The sequence below is a fragment of the Bufo gargarizans genome, chromosome 2 (assembly GCF_014858855.1).
Source record: "Bufo gargarizans isolate SCDJY-AF-19 chromosome 2, ASM1485885v1, whole genome shotgun sequence".
NCBI classification, from domain to species: domain Eukaryota; kingdom Metazoa; phylum Chordata; class Amphibia; order Anura; family Bufonidae; genus Bufo; species Bufo gargarizans.
Window position 1 is genome coordinate 581,163,617 of NC_058081.1, and position 23,549 is coordinate 581,187,165.

Consider the following 23,549-nt stretch of genomic DNA (forward strand, 5'->3'; position numbering starts at 1 on the left):
TCACTAACATGGTGGAACAGTACGTGTGCACACCCCTCCACGTACTGACTGATGGTTCGGCCCCATTCAACTTCTGGGTCTCTAAATTGTCCACGTGGCCAGAGCTAGCCTTTTATGCCTTGGAGGTGCTGGCCTGCCCGGCAGCCAGCGTTTTGTCTGAACGTGTATTCAGCACGGCAGGGGGCGTCATTACAGACAAACGCAGCCGCCTGTCTACAGCCAATGTGGACAAGCTGACGTTCATAAAAATGAACCAGGCATGGATCCCACAGGACCTGTCCGTCCCTTGTCCAGATTAGACATTAACTACCTCCCCATAACCATATATTATTGGACTCCAGGGCACTTCCTCATTCAATCCTATTTTTATTTTCATTTTACCATTATATTGCAAGGCTACCCAAAGTTGAATGAACCTCTCCTCTGCCTGTGTGCTAGGCCTAAATATATGCCAATGGATTGTTGCAGTGGTGGCTGACGTGAAGCCTCATTCTCTGCTATGACATGCAGACTGATTCTCTGGTGACATGAAGCCAGATTGTCTGTTACGGGACCTCTCTCCTCTGCCTGGGTGCTGGGCCTGAATTTATGACAATGGACTGTTGCAGTGGTGGGTGACGTGAAGCCTGATTCTCTGCTATGACATGCAGACTGATTCTCTGGTGACATGAAGCCAGATCCTCTGTTACGGGACCTCTCTCCTCTGCCTGGGTGCTGGGCCTAAATTTATGAAAATGGACTGTTGCAGTGGTGGGTGACGTGAAGCCTCATTCTCTGCTATGACATGCAGACTGATTCTCTGCTGACATGAAGCCAGATCATCTGTTACGGGACCTCTCTCCTCTGCCTGGGTGCTGGGCCTAAATTTATGAAAATGGACTCTTACAGTGGTGGGTGACATGAAGCCTGATTCTCTGCTATGACATGAAGACTGATTCTCTGCTGACATGAAGCCAGATCCTCTGTTACGGGACCTCTCTCCTCTGCCTGGGTGCTGGGCCTAAATATCTGACAATGGACTGTTGCATTGGTGGCTGACGTGAAGCCTGATTCTCTGCTATGATATGAAGACTGATTCTCTGCTGACATGAAGCCAGATTGTCTGTTACGGGACCTCTCTCCTCTGCCTGTGTGCTAGGCCTAAATATATGCCAATGGATTGTTGCAGTGGTGGCTGACGTGAAGCCTGATTCTCTGCTATGACATGCAGACTGATTCTCTGGTGACATGAAGCCAGATCCTCTGTTACGGGACCTCTCTCCTCTGCCTGGGTGCTGGGCCTAAATTTATGAAAATGGACTGTTGCAGTGGTGGGTGACGTGAAGCCTGATTCTCTGCTATGACATGCAGACTGATTCTCTGGTGACATGAAGCCAGATCCTCTGTTACGGGACCTCTCTCCTCTGCCTGGGTGCTGGGCCTAAATTTATGAAAATGGACTGTTGCAGTGGTGGGTGACGTGAAGCCTCATTCTCTGCTATGACATGCAGACTGATTCTCTGCTGACATGAAGCCAGATTGTCTGTTACGGGACCTCTCTCCTCTGCCTGGGTGCTGGGCCTGAATTTATGACAATGGACTGTTGCAGTGGTGGCTGACGTGAAGCCTGATTCTCTGCTATGATATGAAGACTGATTCTCTGCTGACATGAAGCCAGATTGTCTGTTACGGGACCTCTCTCCTCTGCCTGGGTGCCGGGGCCTAAATATCTGAGAATGGACTGTTCCAGTGGTGGGTGACGGGAAGCCAGATTCTCTGCTATGGAACCTCTCTCCAATTGATTTTGGTTAATTTTTATTTATTTAATTTTTATTTTAATTAATTTCCCTATCCACATTTGTTTGCAGGGGATTTACCTACATGTTGCTGCCTTTTGCAGCCCTCTAGCCCTTTCCTGGGCTGTTTTACAGCCGTTTTAGTGCCGAAAAGTTCGGGTCCCCATTGACTTCAATGGGGTTCGGGTTCGGGACGAAGTTCGGATCGGGTTCGGATCCCGAACCCGAACATTTCCGGGATGTTCGGCCGAACTTCTCGAACCCGAACATCCAGGTGTTCGCTCAACTCTAATCCTTCCCCTTTTTAGCTATCAAACTTATTACAGCCTCGGAGAGAGAGGGCGGGAGCTCACCACTATCCATTGATTCATTTAAAACCTGTACTAACACTGGGAGAATGACCTCTCCATACCTTCTATATATCTCAAAGGGTAGGCCATCCAACCCAGGACTGGTATTCCCCTGGATAGTTTTCAATGTGTCCCGTAATTCCTCGACTTCAATAGGGCCGTTCAACCGATCCCTCTCCTCATCCGAGAGTCTGGGAATCGGAGCTCCCTCCATGAAAGTTCTAATTTCTTCAGGTCCCCCCCCCCCCTCCGAGGAGTAGAGGGCCGCGTAGTATTCCACAAATTCTCGCTCCATCTCTTCCTGGCTGGACACCATCCCCCCAGCTCTCCCCTCAACACCATGAATCCTATTACCCCCCCTTTGATTCCGTATAAGTGTGGACAACAGTTTTCCCGACTTCCCGGATTCTCTAAAGTATCGTTCCCCCTCAAAAAAAACCTTTTGTTGTGCCTTATCACTCAAATAATTCCTCAGTGTATTTTTAGCCTGATCCATCTGGCTTGTCAATTCAGGGGTTTTCTTAGTCACAAATTCTGCTTCTATTTCTTTTATCCTATCTGTCAGCTTTCTCTCCTGTTCTGCAAATCCCCTTTTCAGACCCTTAATTTTACTTATCAAAATACCACGTAGAAATGCCTTAAAGGCATCCCAAACATGCCCTAAGCCTGCTGAGCCTATATTATATTTCCAAAATTCCTCTATATTCCCTCTAATGTCCTCTTCCTCCTTAATTAAGTTCAACCAATGAGGGTTCAGACGAAACTCACAGGTTGTCCGTCTTAGATTTGTTTTAAACCGCAGACACATAGGGGAATGATCCGAGATACTATTCACTTCATACTTCATGCTAGAGATTTTATGTACCAATTCTGAGCTCACCAGTGCCAGATCTATCCTGGACATTATTTTATTTCCCCGACTGAAACAGGAGAACCCTGGCTTATCGTCATAAAGATATCTCCAAACGTCTATTAAGGATAGTTCCTGCGATATTTTCCACAACACTGAATGTCGCCCTGTCATCTGTTTAACCTTTGGGATCACAGAGTATCTGTCTAACTCATCATTCATGACGTTATTTAAGTCTCCCATGATTACTATGGGGCATTTACCTCTTGATTCTGCATACTCCACTAACCTATGGATGACCGTTAGAGAAAATGGGGGAGGTATATATACAAAAGCCAGAATACATACAATACCATTCCATTGACAATGAAGAAATACATATCTACCCCTATCATCTATTTTCACGTCAATCGGACGGTAATCTACTTTATGGTGAACATATACGCTAACTCCAGATGAGTATGTAGAAAAACATGAGTGGTATTGATACCGGGCCCATTTCTTCTTTAACAGACTTATTTTATCCTTTATACTATGTGTCTCCAATAATCCTACGATCGCCGGGAGATGTTTAGAGATCATATCAAAAACCATTACCCTCTTGACCCTATCTCCCAGGCCCCTTACATTCCATGTCATAATACAATTCGTACTACTCATTTAGATTAATCACTAACTTTTTCTTCACCTTAGGTCCTTTTAGATCTCCCAAGACAACCATTCCCACCCTACTCCCACCCCCCCCCCCTCCCCCACTCTCTGGTCGGCAGAAATCGAGAATTTCCCCCACCTCTTACACACGACCCCTTCCCACCCCCTATCCCCCCGTCCCATGAATCAATCTGGCGCCTTTCATGTTCCTATTCCTTTTGCATCCAACCACTCCACCACCTCCTCTGGAGAACCAAAAAACCTGACCTGTTCACGATATATTATGCGTAGCTTAGTGGGATACAGCAGGGAATATTGTATCTGGGCGTCAGCTAGTCTCTTCTTCACTTCTTTAAACTCCCGCCTCTTAATCTGGGTGGCTCTTGAGTAATCAGGGTAAATCGCTATATTATTTCCGTTAAACTCTAATATCTGCAGCGTTCGTTTCGTTCTCATTATTATATCCCTGTCTCTATCATTTTGTATTTTTGCTAGAATTGCCCTCGGGGGAGCCCCTTTTATAGGGGTTCTCCCTGGTATTCTATGGGCTCTTTCCACTGAGAACAGGTTAGTTAGACCCTTATCTTTAAAGCTGTCCTGCAGCCACCGTTGTATAAACCCTGCTGTATCCTCACCTTCTACTCCCTCAGGGAATCCGACTATTCTAATATTTGATCTCCTGGACATATCTTCCATTATTGTGATTCTCTCTAAAAGAGTTTTCTTTTCCTCCTCCATTCCTTCCACTCTTTTCTTTAAACCCTCTATATCAGTTTTCATACTTCCGGATGTTATCTGTAACTCCTTCACCTTCTCCCTAACCTTATTCATATCCTCCTTTATGAAGGAAAGATCCACCTGTACCGATGCAATTTTAGTTGTCAAATCCTCCAGGCTATGGTTAGTTTTTTGCACTGCGCCCAGGATTTCCAGCAACTTATTGTCTACCAGGTTGATTCTTTCCTCCATCCCTTCTCCATGACCCATCCCCACCCTCCCATGTTCCTCCAAAGCAGCCGCCTCACTGCTATCCTTTTGCATTTCCTTATTCCCACGCAGGGAGCTCTTGATTTTGGGGGGGGATCTAAGATATTTCTCCAGGCTAGTTGTGGCGGTGCTACCCCTCCCACCCCCTGGCGAGGAGGAGCCAGCCGTGCCGGCGGATCGTCGGTTTATCCCCTTTGGAGGCATGGGTATAGGCCCCACCACCACAACCACCAAAAACCACAGAGAAGCTAGACAAATACAAGGGGGGAGTCAGACAGAGATCAAACCAGTAAAGAGGGAAAGGAGAGAAAAAAAAGGATGAGGATATATATCAATGCACAACAATTGACTAGCAATTAAATATCCGCTACTAAAGGAGGGAGTCGTTACTTGGTCTATCCCAGGTATAATCTGCCACTATATATACCAAGTCCAGGATTCCTCCACGAATGGAGACAACTAATTTATGTCCAGCAATGAGCCAACCCCCCATTCCTTCCTTCGTCCGGTTTCATGTGTATCTCTACACGTATGGGAGCATATGTTCAGCAGTTCATCCAACCAGTCAATACCACAGAAATCAATTTTTGGGGCGAAAAATGACTCCTCTCCACAAAAAAATATCAACCAGTTCTTCTTTTTTTTTATATATATATATATTTTTTTTTTTTTTTTTTTATTTTTTTTTTTTTTCCCCTTTATAACCTTCCTCCCCTCTCTCCGTCACCTTCACCCCTTCCTTCCTTCTTCACCCCTTCACTCTTTCCTCTTGGCATTCAGCTCCCGGGTCTTACAGGTGTTACAGGTGTTACGGGTGGGGCCCCACAGTTGCTAGGCCTCAGACATCCTTACCCTTAAAGTAACAGTGCGTCCCCCCCAAAAAAACACTTTTCCTCCCTCTGACCGGTTTTACCGAATTTGCAAAAGGTCAGCGCATCAGCGCACCGGCTCAGACAGAGAGCGGAGACACCGGTACCTTCATTCTTTTCTGTCACCGGAGAATTCGGATCTGGGATAAAGGGGACCGCACCATGCTGACCCCAAGCAAGGTAAAGGGGGCTTGCCAACTTGCGTCCGGCTCCGATTTCTTCCTCTGTGCCAGTCCACTGCTATACAAAGGGATCCCTGCTGAAAACGATGCCTAGGCACCCGATCATTCTCACAAGGTCCGTGGAGAGGGAGACGGTCTCATTTCCCTGCTGCGTCAGCCACTCCGAAGCACTCAGCCGACTCACCACAGGTCCTCCGGTGGCAGACAGCAGGGGGTTTCAGACACTCCGTGGAGAAGGAGGCGGTCTCATTTCCCTGCTGCGTCAGCCACTCCGAAGCACTCGGCCGACTCACCACAGGTCCTCCGGTGGCAGACCGCGGGGGGTTTCAGACGCTCAGCGTTCGCGTCCACACATGCTTTCGGGCGCCGCAACCCATGAGACAGGGGGAGGGAGCAGGAGCACGGCACGTCCTACGTCATGCCGTTACGTCCCCACTGATCAGCATGTATCTTTGATGTTCACAAAAATGCCTATTCTAACTGAGGAAAAAGATAGGACACCCTTGCCCCTAATAGCGAGTGTTACCTCCTTTGGCTGAAATAACTGCAGTGAGACGGTTCTTGTAACCATCTACCAGTCTTCGACATCGGTCTGAGGAAATTTTACCCCACTCCTCAATGCAGAACTTTTTCAGCTGTGAGATGTTTGAGGGGTTTCTTGCACGTACAGCCCTTTTCAAGTCACCCCACAGCATCTCAATGGGATTCAAATCTGGACTTTGACTTGGCCATTCCAGGACTCTCCATTTCTTCTTTTTCAGCCAATCTTTGGTTGATTTACTAGTATGTTTTGGGTCATTGTCATGTTGCATGGTCCAGTTCCGCTTCAGCTTTAATTTTCTAACTGATGGTCTCACATGTTCTTCAAGCACCTTCTGATACACAGTAGAATTCATCGTGGATTCTATGATGGTGAGCTGACCAGGTCCTGCTGCAGCAAAGCAGCCCCAAACCATGACACTTCCACCTCCATGCTTCACAGTTGGTATGAGGTTCTTTTCTTGGAATGCTGTGTTTGGTTTACGCCAAACATGTCCTCTGCTGTTGTGTCCAAATAATTTAATTTTGGACTCATCTGTCCAAAGAACATTATTCCAGAAGTCCTGGTCTTTGTCAACTTTATCTCTGGCAAATGTCAGTCTGGCCTCGATGTTTCTCTTGGAAAGCAAAGGTTTCCTCCTTGCACACCTCCCATGCAAGTTAAACTTGTACAGTCTCTTTCTGATTGTAGAGGCATGTACTTCTACATCAACAGTAGCCAGAGCCTGCTGTAGTTCTCGAGATGACACTTTAGGGTTTTTGGAGACCTCTTTTAGCATCTTGCGGTCTGCTCTTGGGGTGAACTTGCTGGGGCGACCAGTCCTGGGCATGTTGGCAGTTGTTTTGAAAGCCCTCCACTTGTAGACTATCTTTCGGACAGTGGAATGGCTGATTTCAAAATCTTTTGAGATCTTTTTAAATCCCTTCCCAGACTCATAGGCTGCTACAATCTTTTTTCTGAAGTCCTCTGACAGCTCTTTTGCTCTCACCATGGTGCTCACTCTCACTTCAACAGTCAGGAGCACACCAAACTAAATGTCTGAGGTTTAAATAGGGCAAGCCTCATTCAACATGCAGAGTAACGATCTACTAATTATGTGCACCTGGTGTGATATACCTGTGTGAGATCTGAGCCAATTTAAGAGGGAATACATGTGAGGGTGTCCTATCTTTTTCCTCAGTTAGAATAGGCATTTTTGTAGAATGACATTTACAGAAGATCTTGAAAAGACTTTTCTTCAGTTTTCTTTGTTTAGTTGGATTACTTTAATCTCTCTGTATTGTTGAAACGGAGATGAAATAACCTTTTATTAAAAATGTTACAAAAAACCACATGCTTTCAAAGGGTGTCCTAATTTTTTCACATGACTGTATGTGTGTAGTGTACGGGAGAGTAATACCCCGTCACTACAGAAGGGTCACTTGGGTACTGTCGTTCCCCCTGTATTTATGGGGAGGTTGGTATGAAACATCTTGTTAATGTAATGCTATGTACTTCCTGTTACTGTGAAATGTGCATGTGCAGGCCGGCTAGGGTGTCATTCCAGCTCTGAGTCACTAGAGGGAGCTAGGGAACCCTAGTTTATATAAGGCCCAGTCAGGAAATAGTAAGCAGGCAGACAGTGGGAGAAAGGAGTCTGAGATGATCCTGTGTCTGAGTCAAGGCCAGGCCATGGGCCTGTGAGAGTAAAGCAGGCCTGGAGCCTGCCGACTAGGAGAGGGTAGTATAGGCCCTGTAACCGGGTTCCGGATCCAAGGAAAAGGTTCCCCTCCTGAGTCATCATCCGTTTTAACCGAAACATCATAAGCAACCAGCCGGGACACAGAATACAACAGAGGCCAATCTGATAAAGCAAGAGGTACTCAAGATAACAGAGGAGGTACTAGATAAAGACAGCTTCAAGGATACGCCAGATATAGGGCATTAGACCTTGGAGAATAAGTCACATGTTTCAGGACCAGTCAGGAATAGTGTGCAAGCCGCCTGTACTGCATCTCCTGTAATTAACACTCTGTAAAGAACATTGCTATAACCGGCCAGTCTGTACTTCTAAGAACCAACTGTATTCAAATAGAAACCAACTGTCTTCCATGGAACTGCGCTTCCAACTGCGTCCATGTATGATTATCACTGACATTCAGTAAAGTTCCAGTTTTGGTTGGCTATCCCGTGGTTGCTTCATTCTTCTACATTACTTTACACGGCGTGTCACCGTTTAATTGACACTGGCGTCACGAACATTAAATACCTGCCTGTTCCAGTATTTGCCCCGATTGAAGACGACAGTGGATCCCAGGTTAGTGGGTTAATCTGCACTACAAAGCCCAGCATACACTACTGACCCCCTGGGACACTGCATGTGCCCAGGACATGTGGTAACACAGCTCCCAATAACCTGGAAATTCTGCATATATAGAGAAACAGGACTGGCTGAATGTCAGAAATCCCTGCATCTACATCTCATTTAGGTGGGGAAGTGTGCTACTGAACGGGATTTGGCTGGTCTAAAGTATAAGCTATAAGCGTTAGCCCTGCAGCCATCTAAAGAAAAACGAATAAGCCCTGTATGTGCCCACATTTTAAAAATTCTTGGACAATCTAGAACTTTACCTAAAGTGGTTGTCCACTTGTTACTATTGATGACTTATCCTCAGGATAGTTCATCAATATCAGGTCAGTGGGGATCCGACCCCCCCTCCGCCCCCGCCGATCAGCTGTTTGAAGAGAAGGCAACGCTTGTACGAGTGCTGCCTTCTCTGCACCGCAGCAACTGCACTTCTATGGGACACTTGAACAGATGGAGCCGTCGCATAGAAGTGAATGAGGACGCCATACTTGTAATTACAGCGGCTCATCACTGCAATTGCAGCCGCGAGCAGGTGAACAATGAATGGAAGGCAGCGCTTGATATTGATGACCTATCCTGAGGTTAGGTTATGAATAGTAAAAAGCAGGCAAACCCTATGCGAAAGTGCTTCTTGTTACCTTCATATGTAGAAAAAAATGTGTCCGCTTCATCCTTCATATCCAAGCGAACAGTCTCTGGAAAAAAATCTGCCATTTTCAGCACCCTGTTACGAAAAACAAATTATCACACAATTGTCAAAGTGGTGCATCTGTCAGCAGTTCTGTCCCTATGACACTGGCTGACCTGTTACATGTGCACTTGGCAGCTGAAGGCATCTGTGTTGGTCCCATGTTCATATATGTCCGCACTGCTGAGAAAAGTGATGTTTCAATATTTGCAAATGAGCCTCTAGGAGCCACGGGGGCGTTGCCGTTACACCCAGAGGCTGTGCTGGTCCCTCTGCACTTGATTGACAGGGCCAGGCAGTTTAAATGTGATCACGCCTGGGCTTGACTTCTCCTAACATCAATCAAAGAGTAGAAGATGCGGCAGTTGCAGAGAGAGCAGAGCCTCTAGGTGTAATGGCACCGCCCCCCTTGCTCCCGGAGGCTCATTTGCATATATTAAAACATTTTTATTAGCAATGCGGACACATATGAACATGGGACCAACACAGACGTCTTCAGCTGCCAAGTGCACATGTAACAGGTCAGACAGTGTCATAGGGACAGAACTGCTGACAGATGTCCTTTAAATCTTTTCTGCATTTTGCACGTCCCATGGATGCATTTGTCTCTCGATGCTTCATATGAATGGTGGCATTGATAAATCTCCCTTATTAGCGGTTGTCTGCCATAAATATTATCTGTTTGAAAGAAGGGTTCTTGGAAAAAAAGTCCCCACCACCTAATTTCAATTAATGGCTCTCACCCGTCCTGAGTCCCCGCCGGCTGCATACTCCCTGCTGACCCATCCTTTTGTGCTCCAGGGAGACCGCTTAGGGCTCATACACACGACCGTATGTATTTTGTGGTCTGCAAGTCACCGATCCGCAAAAAATACGAATGACATCCGTGTGCATTCCATATTATGCGGAATGAAATAGCTGGTCCCTAATAGAACAGTCCTATCCTTGTCCGTAATGCGGACAATGATAGGACATGTTCTATTTTTTGCAAAAAGTACATGCGGACATACGGAAACAGAATGCAGACAGACTAACTTCCGTTTTGCAGACCCACTGAAATGAATGGTTCCGCATATGGTCCGCAAAAAAAAAATGAACGGACACGGAAAGAACATTCATGTGCATGAGCCCTTACCCAGAGCACAGTGGCTGTGGCTCCATTCATCTCTGAGCTCTGTCTCTCTGCTGGGCGCTAGGCTGGCCAATCAGTATTAACAGTGCTGGCAGAGCCTGACAACCAGCAGAGAAACTTTACAGAGCCATGTCACAGGACTTTATTGCCATCGAGCTAGCCCAGCGAGCAAGCACTGTCTACGAGGGGGGCTGCAGTAACATGAGTGGCAGTCACTGCAGTCTCCAGCGCTGTGTGAAGATCTGCCACGGTGACAGAGAGCGCCCAGCGAAGTTAGGCCTTCTTCACATTTCTGTTTTTCACGAATATGTGATGTCTGTGGAAAATGCGTACACAATCATTTTATTGTTAACACATCAATGGTTCATGGAGACGTGCTAATGTGGACCAAACACGCCTATTGAAGTCTATGGGTCAGTGAAAAAACACTGACACAACACGGATGGCATTCATGTTCTGTCATCTTTCACAGACCATTGGTAGATGATGCTCTGGAAATTAATGACACACAGAGGTCAAAGAACAGACACATAGACCAAACACAGATTCTAAACGGGCATCTTCATGGATGAAACATGGATGGATTTTCTACAAAATGGAAATGGAAATGTGAACAAGGCCTTAGGGGGCTGGAGGCCTAGGGCTCAGGAGGAGGCTATGGGACTGGGAGGGTGGCACGCTATATAAAAAATAGCACTTGTAGCAGTAGTGCAGGGGACTGGCAGTGGTGCACTATATACTAAATGGTATCAGACACAGGTTGTAGGAGGGAGGGAATTGGTGCACTATATAATAAGCAGCAGTTGAAGGCACAGTTTATGGTGGGGTTGGCAGTGGCGCGCTATATAATAAGCAGCAGGCAGGCACAGTTCATGGGGGGGGTATGGCAGCTGTGTACTATATAATAAGCAGTAGCAGGCACAGCTGTTGTACATGGCAGTGGCGCACTATATATAAGTAGCAGCGGGCACAGATTCTGCTATTTTGTTTCAGCATAGGAACAGAATTATATAAATCACAGAAAAAAATGCACCAAACGGATATGCCACTGACTATACTAGCTAGTCATACAAGCAGATACTAAAAGCTGAGACTTTTGCCAATATATTCCTGTCAGGAACACATCGGAGCCCATCATGCACCACGTCACTGTCTCTCAGCATGGCAAGGGGTCCTACCACTACGCTAACTATGGTGTGTTAACACAGTCTTAAGGTGATGAAATCCAGCTCACAGCCAAGCTTCCACACAACCGGGGAACTGCTCAAACCCCAAACACTGTAGCGTGTTTCTCATTAGGGGAGCAGTCCCACCGCATGTGGACCGCAGCAAACGACCATCCCCAGCAAAAAATGTGTACATCACCTTCAGACCGTGTTCACACCATAGTTAGCGTAGTGGTAGGACCCTTGCCATGCTTAGAGACCGTTACGTGGTGCATGATGGGCTCCGATGTGTTCCTGACAGGAATATATTGGCAAAAGTCTCAGCTTTTAATATCTGCTTGTATGACTAGCTAGTATAGTCAGTGGCATATCTGTTTGGTGCATTTTTTTCTGTGATTTATAGAATTATATTTTCATCCGCACAATGCTCCGTTTTGTGTAGGATGCCTTTGTGGTGCATGTGGACCGCGCCGGCATCCTCTATTGTACGTATTTTTTGCTGGGGATGGTCGTTTGCTGCGGTCCACATGCGGTGGGACTGCTCCCCCAATGAGAAACACGCTACAGTGTTTGGGGTTTGAGCAGTTCCCCCATATTTGCCACTATATTTTTGTAATTTTGTTTTATATGTATTGAATGTGCCTTTACCTGGCATTTAAACATTCTTTTGCACCTGGTAGCCTCCATCACACGGTCTGATATGGGTGTGGCTTACAGTCTTGCTTTATTCACATTGTATTAGTTGTCCTGCTATGCGGTTGTGTGGAAGCTCGGCTGTGAGCTGGATTTCATCACCTTCAGACCTTGAAGTTGAAATGCTCAGTTTTTCTACAGCATAGTGAGCATATCGCGACTATATTTAGAGATTAGTGAATTTCTTGAAGTATATTTTGGCTAGATTCTAAGGAATCAGTCGGCAGATTTGATTTGGATATAAATAATTTCACCCGAATAAAAGGGCTAAGATTGCCCTTAAAAGTCATATATGACACTGAGGTCTCCTAGGAATGTATCCAACTTCTTTCAACCTCTTTAACACCAAGACGACATTACATATCTGACTGAGGGTGAATCGATGGGAGCCGGTGGTAACAAACAGCCGGTTTAAAGGGAACCTGTCATCAACTTTATGCTGACCTCACTGAGGGAAGTATAAATTAGTGACAGAAATGCTGATGTCAGCGGTGTGTCACACATGAGCTAAAAGTAAATGGTTGCAGAGAACCAGCATCATAATCATTGCAGACTAGGCCTGGAAAAGAGTCAAATCTACCTGAGAAGAGTCCTGGTTATTCATGAATTCCTGATCTCCCCACCCACATGCTGATGATTGACAGTCTTCTACCGAGTTTTCTCCCTATCGGTCTAGGAGAGAACTGATGGATAGGGAGTGCAGGAGATTATGAATAACCAGGACTCTTCTCAGGTAGATTTGACTCTTTTCAAGGCCTGGGGTGCAATGATTATAAAGCTGGTTCTCAGCAACCACTTACTTTTAGCTGATGTGTGACACACCGCTGACATCAGCATTTCTGTACTTCCCTCAGTACGGTCAGCATAAAGTTGATGACAGGTTTCCTTTAATAACACAATGTGCTGTCAGATTTTAAAAAATAAAAAAAACTGTTGCAAAATGATCTGTATTTGGTAGCAGATGTCTTCTTCTCTTTTGAGAGATTTTCTCGTATCAAATCGCAAACAATTCGTGATTCGGCTGGAATGCAAACTTTTGGAGTCCAATTTGATTAGTTTAGGATCATCTTACTCATCTCAAATCATACGTCTCCATAGATTTTTTTTCTATGAGTGGACAGGGTATTGTAAACTGATGCAGATTCCTCAGCAATTCTGCCAATTTTTCATATCTACCTAAGGGGTCCATTTAGGACCCCAATCTCAGATTCCATAAAGAAACTGAATGGAAACTGAACAGACTCCATTGTAGTCAATGTAGTCTGTTCAGGTCAGTTATGTGCCCCATCCAATCCATTATTTACATTGTTCTGCTCCTCTAACAAACATTGATGTGAACTCCTCCTCACCTGGTTTTGTTGATTTTCTGCATGACTCTTTCATATTCTCTCAGGCTGTTTAGGAGCCCAATCTTGGTGGTGAGTACTTTATTGTTTGGTATTTGGTATACAAGTTGTTCACCTGCCAAAAACAAGAAATTGCATGAAAGAAAAACACCCAAACTCATGCTCAAAGCTTACGTTCACTCAAAACCAAACATTTAGGCAGGAGTGCAGTTGAACCTTGTAATTCCACTTCTCCATATAACACTCTGGGACTTTGAGTGCTGAGACATGGAGAATAGTTTGGAGGGACCATAACATAGCTAAAGGCTCATGGGCCCTGGTTCAGCTTAGGCCTCTTTCCCGCACTGCTTTGTGGCCATGGACAGGGAAGCACATAGCCTTTGTGCTGCCTGAGGCAAAAATTGAAACCCCTCCCCCCATGCCAAATTCTTGACCTAACCCCTTCCCTCCAGACAGAGGTGTAACTTGACCAGCATGCACTTTCTATAATACTGGTGTCTTCTTATGTGGCACAAGGGTCTTTGGCCCCCCCTCAGGCTCCTGGGCCCGGTAGCGGCTGCTACCTCGGCACCCCTATTGCTACGTTCCTGGGCTTGAATAATCTTTTCATGACTAACTAATTTTTAGCCTTTCCTCTCACATGGCTGTTTCCATACTTCCCATACAGAACAAGGTGCATGCTCAGCTACCTCTCCATACAATTCCCTACAGAATCCATCGTTCTGGGGAGGAAAGGGGTTTTCCTTTCTATAGATTGGTGAGAATCTCAATAGTTGTATCCCCACAGATATAACATGTATCACATGCTTGCAGTCATAACCACATTTACAGTGTTTGACTGAAGGCACACTTACACTGCCCATGTGTCAGGTAGATTATCGGAAACAAACGTTCCCAAGAACGTTTCCAATAGTTTGCTTATGTGATGGTGCCGGTGAAATTATCTTTTATGCCTTGATTCTGGGCAGCAGATCATGCAGTGTGAACAGCACTCTGAGCCCAGAAACAATGACGAGCAGGCAATGGTCGGGAAGGAACGCTTCTTTCCCAATAATTGTCTCATAGTCGGTGCAGTGTAAATGTATGGGAGGTAAAACCTACCAAAATTAAAATGAAATTGAAAAAACTAAAATTATAATTAAAATAAAGTTTTAACAATTCAATTTCATCGAATGTCTGCAAAATGCATGCCAAAATTAAAAAGAAAATTCAATTTCTCCATTTGAATTTTCTTTTCCAACTCCATAAGTGTAAAAAATAAATGTAAAAATAAATGGCCTTTTTCATTTTAAATTTCCACTTTGTCAATTAAAAACCTAAAGGTGCATTTATATGGGAGGTAAAACCTGCCAAAATTAAAATGAAAAAAACAAAAATTATAATTAAATAACGTTTTAAAATTTTAATTTCATCTAGTGTCTGCAAAATGCATGCCAAAATTTTCCAACTCCATAAGTGTCAAAAATAAATGTAAAATTAAATAGCCTTTTTTCATTTTAAATTTCCACTTTGTCAATTAATTCTCCTCTTCCCATAGTGGGGTTTTCATGTCAAAATCATAGATCAAATGAAAACACCAAGTAGAAGCTGAAAACGGTAGATTGAGCTTTCAATTTCATCTCTTGCAGGCATTTTCCCTGCCAAAAGTCAAATGAAAAAGAAAGCCCATTTGAATTTTCATTTTAACTTTGTAATAACATTCAGATTCATTTAAATGAGCAGCAGTGGGCGTGGTGCAGCATGCAAAATGCTGTTATCCAATTCCTGACTGACCAGACAGTGACTCTGTATGTCCACTAGAGGGCGCTCTGCTTCTCCACATTTCCAACAGATAACACAGGATCAAGTTTATCATTCCAATAGATGGCGCTGTGACAGTGAAATCTTAGTACTGTGCCGAATGCATAGGATAAGATTATGAGTCTAATAGATGGTGCCCTCTTTTTGAGGAGTGAATTATACTAGGATTATGATTATATCATCAACTCTGCTGCTCTTTTAACCCCCTAGATGCTGTGGTGCCTAATCACCTGCAGCATCTATGGTGTTAGTCTGCTCTGCCATACTTGAGTGAGGACGTGGTGGACGTTGCTCTAGAAAAGTGCCAAGAAGCTTAAAAAGTTGCAAATTATGGTACACATGTGTCATGCGCCATAATCGGTGACTTCTTTTTACATCAGTATAGTGGCATAAAACAATTAATAAATGTCCTCCATTGTGTCTGTGTGACCCAAAATCAGGGTCCATGACTTACAGAAACGCGGAGCATCCTTTGCATCATTGTTCTGATTGGTGGGAGAGTTCAGACCTCATGATCAGTATTGATGGCCTACAAGAGCGCTCAGCAACCTTCGGCCATAGGTATAGTTATAGGAGGGTAGCAGTCGCCCAGGAGCCTGAGGGAGGCCAAAGACTCCTGTGCCACTGAAGAAGACACCGGTATTATACAAAATACATGCTGGTCAAGTCACTCCTCTGGCTGAAGAGAAGGAGTTAGGTCAAAAATTTGGCATGGGGGGTAGGTGTTGCCGTTTAAATTTTTGCTTCAGGCACCGCAAAGGCTATGTGCTTCCCTGCCCCTGGCCACAAAGCACTGGGGTAAGGGGGCCCAAGCTGAACTCTTGCACCGGGGCCCATGAGCCTTTCGCTACGCCACTGCCTTCGGCACTCCAGCTGCTGTGAATCTACAACTCCCAGCATGCACATTTACTCAGCTGTTCTTGTGACTCCCATAGATGTGAAAGGAGGATTCTGGGAGTTGTAGTTTCAGAACAGTTGGAACTCCGGAGGTTGCTTATCCCCAGCCTATGATATTGATATATGGCGGAGCACAGTACAGTGCTGTGTGGTCCAGTCATGTGTGTGAAGTCCTGACAAAAGAACGGGTGAGGGTCCGTCATGCTGTAAATCCACAGCAAATCCTGCCACTGAATTAAAATCTGCACCGCAGTCCAATCTGTGCAGTGAATTTTGTTCATAACATGTTGTGGAGACCCCTTAAAATCCTATCCACTTTGCTGGCACGTAAACGCTGTGGCCCTGACACTATGTACTTGTGTGCAGCAAATCTACAGCGTTTAGGTCCAGTGTGACATGATGTACCCTCATTTTTCCATGTAGCTATAGGGTAGGCCCCTGAATAAGTTCTTCTGGTGGGCCCTAAGCACCCTAGTCCAACAATGACCCCAGGCACTAGGTGAATTTACTTTTCTGGAGCTCCTGCATTCAATTGTATCTGCGTCCACTGGACGCAAATAGAATTGAGCATCTGGCAGCTCCAGTGGAAGAAACAAACGATTGGTTCCCTGTACCTCCATTCCGGGCGCTTCTCTGTGACGTAGATGATGTTATCGCGCCGCCTGTGACGTTACACCAGAGCAGACCTGCCAGAAGAGTCCCGTCTGTATTGCTGCATGATCATCGCGGGACCCCTCTGGGACAGGTTAGTGGAGACTGTCCTTCCCTTTTCTGTTCATGTGCCCAAAAACTGAACTCTTACCCTAATACTGACCCTAAGGCCCCATTCACACGTCTGCAATTTCGTTCCGCATTTTGCGTAACGGAATTTAGGACCCATTCATTTTTATGGGGCCACACGATGTGCTGCCCAGATCCGAAATTGCGGATCCGCACTTCCAGGTCCGCAATTCCGTTCCCGAAAAAAATTGAATATGTCCTATTCTTGCGAACAATAGTAACAGTCCAGCTCACCTGCATCAGTCGTTTGGAAGGTGCACGGATGGGAAGAGACCCAGACTCATATACTTGAAAGGAAAAAATCCAGCACCTCGATTTTTCGTGCTTAACGATGTTTTATTCCACAAAACCTGGTTTTGTGGAATAAAACATCGTTAAGCACGAAAAATCGAGGTGCTGGATATTTTCCTTTCAAGTATATGTCCTATTCTTGTCCACAATTGCGGATAAGATTAGGCCTTTTCTATTAAGTGCCGGCGATGTGCGATCCGCAAAATGCATCACGCACATTGCCGGTGTCCGTGTTTTGCGAATCCGTGGATCTGTAAAACACACGCGACATGTGAATGGACCCTTACTGTGATAATAACTCTAATCCTAATACAGAGCCTAACCATAATACTGACCCTAACCTTATTACTAATCCTAATCCGGACTTCTAACTGTAATAGCAACCCTAATAATAACGGTAACTGTAATACTGACCCTAATATTAATCGTAACCGTACACGGATGTCGTTTTTTTTTGGAACCATTCATTTCAATGGGTCCGCAAAAAAACTGAAGTTACTCCGTGTGCCTTCCGTTTCCGTATGTCTGTTCTGCAAAAATATAGATGTCCTATTATTGTCCACATTACGGACAAGGATAGGACTGTTCTATTAGAGGCCAGCTGTTCCGTCATCCGTATTTCGTGCGGATCCGTTTTTTGTGAACCAGAAAATACATACAGTCATGTACATGAGTCCTTAGGGTAAGGGCTCATGCACATGACTATGTATTTTATGGTCCGCAAAACATGGATCCACAAAAAATACGGATGTCAGTTTGACATCCGTATTGCATCCATTTTTTTTTTGCAGATCCATTGTAACAAGCCTGTCCTTGTCTGCAACATGGACAAGAATAGGACGTAGCTACGCTAAAGCTGCGTTACTGATACTGATCATGGAGGTCGGAACTCTCCCACCAATCAGCACAGTGATGCCAAGGATGCGCCGCGTTTCTGCAAGTCATGGACCCTGATTTTGGGTCACACAGACACAATGGAGGACATTTACTAATTGTCTTATGTAAATACTTATACTGATGTAAAAAAAAGTCACCGATTATGGCGCATGACATATGTGTACCATAATTTGCGACTTTTTAAGCTTCTTGACACTTTTCTAGAGCAACGTCCACCACGTCCTCACTCAAGTATGGCAGAGTGGATTAACCGCATAGATGCTGCAGGTGATTAGGCACCATGGCATCTAGGGGGTTAAAAGAGCAGCAGAGTTTATGATATAATCATAATCCTAGTATAATTCACTCCTCAAAAAGAGGGCACCATCTATTAGACTCATAATCTTATCCTATGCATTCGGCACAGTACTAAGATTTCACTGTCACAGCGCCATCTATTGGAATGATAAACTTGATCCTGTGTTATCTGTTGGAAATGTGGAGAAGCAGAGCGCCCTCTAGTGGACATACAGAGTCACTGTCTGGTCAGTCAGGAATTAGATAACAGCATTTTGCATGCTGCACCACGCCCACTGCTGCTCATTTAAATGAATCTGAATGTTAGTACAAAGTAAGATGAAAATTCAAATGGGCTTTCTTTTTCATTTGACTTTTGGCAGGGAAAATGCCTGCAAGAGATGAAATTGAAATCTCAATCTGCCATTTTCAGCTTCTACTTGGTGTTTTCATTTGATCTATGATTTTGACATGAAAACCCCACTATAGGAAGAGGAGAATTAATTGACAAAGTGGAAATTTAAAATGAAAAAAGGCTATTTATTTTTACATTTATTTTTGACACTTATGGAGTTGGAGTTGGAAAATTTTGGCATGCATTTTGCAGACACTAGATGAAATTAAAATTTTAAAACGTTATTTAATTATAATTTTAGTTTTTTCAATTTCATTTTAATTTTGGCAGGTTTTACCTCCCATATAAATGCACTTTTAGGTTTTAAAATGATTTCCATTTTACACATTTATAACACATATTTTCAGGAAGCCCTTTAACAGGGTTGCCTCACCTTAGCAAATGGCCTTTATCATGTAGAAGAAGTTAATACAAGCCGCTTACTAATGTATTGTGATTGTCCATATTGCTTCCTTTGCTGGCTTGATTCATTTTTCCATCACATTATACACTGCCTGTATCCATAGTTACATCCATCCAGCAGTAGTGGCCACGCTTGCACAATAAAGGAAAAGGCACCGGCCTCTCTGGTGGATGGGACAGTGAGAACACAAATAGGTCAGCGCTTTTTCCTATACTTTGCAAGCATGACCACTGCTGCTGGATTGAAGGGTGGCCGTAACTCCTGGAAACAAGCAGTGTATAATGTGATGAAAAAAAATCAATCAAGGCAGTAAAGGAGGCAACATGGAGAATCACAATACATTAGTAAGTGCCTTGTAATAACTTTCTCTACCCCTTTAAAGCGTTCTTCAGCTTCACTGAGCTGAAATTTTCACCATGAAATTCACAATCTTTTCAGGTAGCCATAAACATGAGTCGGCGACCCAGCGTTCATTCTGCTTTGAGCTGTTACATCTAACTTTCCCATCAGGGGTCCACCACCAATGAGGCCAGGTGAGGCGATCACCTCATTCAGCGCCAGGTAGGGGAAAGAGGGGGCAGATGAAGGTCCATCGGCAATGAGCGGTTTCATTGTGGCAAAGGGCTTACATTAAGAAATTGGCATTGGGTGAGGGGCGCCAATTCAGTTTTCGCCTCAGGCAGCAGAAAGGCTAGGTGCACACCTGTTTCCCATATCCATGCATGCTCGGCTTCGCATTGCTCTCAGTGGGGACAGTTGAGTAAACATCTACCAGACGCCTCTGGCATCAGATTATTCTAAGTGAGAACCAAAGTATAGGGCATGGTAAAATCCAATATGCCAGACTCTACTTTCCCATGACTGGATAGTCCCACCCCAATACATATTAGATGGTAGGCTGGAATCACCAAAATCAGACCCTGGTTGGTGCCATCTCCTGTGCTACTGGGTGGTAAGAACCTGTGCAGGACTCTCTGCAAGGGAAATACAAGGGAAAGGGAGCGTAGTGAGAAACTGGTGCAACAATCATGGAAAGGATGTAGCTGGGGAAACAAACACCAGGTCTTTGTATTTTGTACTCTGGGTGGCAGAACATGGACTATTCACATCATCATAGAACTCCTCTTCTATATGAACCTACTGATCACGTACCTTCTCGGAAGGCATAGTACGTAGCAGAACTCTTGGTCTCACACCACTTCAGCTTGTAGTCATCCCTCTTGTTATCGTAGATTCGTTGCCAACCTTTGTTCAAGCAGTAAGCACTTACCCTACAAGTAAAAATTATAAGTTATCTTCTAATTTCATTTTGTGGCAGCAAAGGGATGACGTTCCATGCAACAGAGAACGTCAATCGCGGTGCTGGAGGTTCAGGTGGTGAACGCTTGACTTCTTCAAGGAGAATAGTGACAGCCTCCTTCACTTGAAAGCGCTAATTACTGTACATTCGGCATGAGCCTGAATTAATGCTGACTTTTAGCACATTTACAAGTTGTAAAAAGGGAATAGCATTCACTTTGAGAGCAACATGAGCATACTGAAAGGGTACTGTGGGCAGTTTATATCATAAAAATGAGCGGACGGGTTCCCTTTAAAGAAATATTCCAGCAGAAGACTTGCAGTATCTATTGATTAGGCCAGAAAATCCTGAAAAGTGGGATCCACCTCTAGGACTCCTATCAGTAGGGAGGGATAGTATCTCCAGACCTGCCTGGTTGTTCAATGACATCCATAGACTATAATGGGGAAGGACATTGGCATATGTGTTGCGGTTCTATTGTGGCGCATCAGTGCAGGTCCATGTGCCTAAACGGAGATCTACACCAGCAAGGTTGCTGGTGTAAATTTCTGCTATAATTTATGCCAGCAAGTGGGACAGACCACCTGTGCCAGCCCCACCTTTACTTTGAGAAGTGCATAAATCCCCCAAAAAGTTACTAAATGTGGTGCAAGTACAGCATGTGATGTTTTGGAGCCAGTTTTCTGGAGCAGAGGGAATTATAAATTTCCCCCTCCCCCCCAAATCTTCACTGGCACATCTGATGAAGATGAAGTGAGGGCTACCCTTCAATTTAAAGACTGTGTTACTAATTTAAAGGGTGTCAGATTGTTAGACAAATATCTATGCAAATAATGAATACCATTGGTAGTTCTTGTAATAGAAACAAAGTAAACAAGAATGATGCTCAGAGACCTTTATATCCCAGCAGGTAAAAATATACATTTCTAACCCATGATACTTCTACTTGAACCAATGAGAATATGCCCTTGTGAACAAGCAAAATTGGGAATCTAGAATTATACCTTTGTTGTTTACTTTGCAGAATCCCTGAGTGCATCTTGGGTGTGCCACATACTGTATATAGAAACCTACATCATAGCGTCATGGCACTAACTTACCCCGAGGACTCCAATTGTGACTCAGCTTTTTCTTTTTCTCAGTTTTTACAGAAGCATTATTAAAGGGGTGCTGCAGCTTTTTCTTACTGATGATCTATCCTTTGGATAGATCATCAGCATCAGATTGCCGGGGGTCCTTCTCGCTGTTTCCCTCAGGCCCAGTGATGTCACTAGTATCACTGGCCTGGGTGCGGCTAAGCCCTGTTCACTTCAATGGGTCTTAGCTGTGCTACTGCCAGCAACACTGTCTTCTCAAACAGCTGAACTGCGGGAGTCTCAGGTGTCGGACCCCCGCCGATCAGATGCTGATGATCTATCCAGTGGAGGCATACAGGTTCAGTATGGTATCCTACAGCACATGTACCTACAGATGTTACAGTTCAGCCTATAGATCCTGCGCACTTTTAGATTGCCAAAGTTGGCGTCCCAGCTGATTTCATAAATGCTCAATTGGTGACAAATCTGGTGGCTGACCAGCAAAGGAAGAGTTACAATCTGGCGGAGACATTCCTGGGAAACCCTTGCTGTGTGTGGGCGAGCAGTATCCTGCAGAAAAATGCCAGTTGAAAGCCCTGCCATGAGAGGAGCACATGTGGCCGCAGGACGTCCTGCACATATCGCTGAGCTGTTCGTATCCGTCGTATCACTACTAGGGGTGACCGACTGTCATATGCGATGGCTCCCAGATTATCACACCAGTAGTTGGGGCAGGTTTAACTCCACATCAAGGGCAGGATTGAAGCACTCACCACGAGGCCTTCATACTCAAACTCAAGCATCGTCGAATCCCAAGCAGGACCTTGATATGTTGCCAAAAATTATACGGTTCCAGATCATAGCAGCCCATATTTATTGTTAACGACACCACTGCAAACTAAGGCGATGGTGGCTGGCTGTCAATAGTGGGGCACGTAATGGGCACTGTGATATCAAATTTCCTTCTGCTAAGAAATAGAAATGGTCCAGGCAGAAATGTGTAATGAAGGTGCTAACTGTGTCTGGATGGTGGACAACAAAACTGTGGGAGCTACTCACATTTATCAGTGGATCAAACCATGCTCTCTACAGGTGATCTGACTGGACCAACCATCCCTCTCAGTCCAACGATGAACCCCCTTTCAAACTGTCAACTGGGCAAAACGTCTTTGAGTGCATCGTAGAGATATGTTTGGAATTCATTGGAATTTTAATAAACAACAAACTAAGCTGCAAAAAACAGTGTCAGGCAGCTGCTGCCAAGGCCAATAAGATAATGGGTTGCATCAAAAGGGGCATAGATGCCCGTGATGAGAACATAGTCCTACCACTTTACAAATCACTGGTCAGACCACACATGGAGTACTGTGTACAGTTCTGGGCTCCTGTGAACAAGACAGACATAGCAGAGCTGGAAAGGGTCCAGAGGAGGACAACTAAAGTAATAACTGGAATGGGGCAACTACAGTACCCTGAAAGATTATCAACATTAGGGTTATTCACTTTAGAAAAAAGATGACTGAGGGGAGATCTAATAACTATGTATAAGTATATCAGGGGTCAGTACAGAGATCTCTCCCATCATCTATTTATTCCCAGGACGGTGACTGTGACGAGGGGACATCCTCTGCGTCTGGAGGAAAGAAGGTTTGTACACAAACATAGAAGAGGATTCTTTACGGTAAGAGCAGTGAGAATATGGAACTCTCTGCCTGAGGAGGTGGTGATGGTGAGTGCAATATAGGAATTTAAGAGGGGCCTGGATGTATTTCTGGAGCGTAATAATATTACAGGATATAGCTACTAGAGAGGGGTAGTTGATCCATGGAGTTATTCT

General features: G+C 44.7%; 1 protein-coding gene across 1 annotated transcript in view; it reads right to left on the bottom strand.

Annotated features, from left to right (window-relative positions):
- TTLL10 (tubulin tyrosine ligase like 10) overlaps positions 1-23,549 on the bottom strand; it is a 114,192-nt gene that overhangs the window by 63,419 nt on the left and 27,224 nt on the right. The window contains exons 3-5 of the mRNA XM_044277540.1: positions 20,489-20,607; positions 13,581-13,692; positions 9,191-9,276 (exon numbers count right to left, since the gene is read on the bottom strand). Coding sequence (XP_044133475.1) covers positions 9,191-9,276; positions 13,581-13,692; positions 20,489-20,607 — 317 coding nt within the window. The remainder of the gene's footprint in view (positions 1-9,190; positions 9,277-13,580; positions 13,693-20,488; positions 20,608-23,549) is intronic.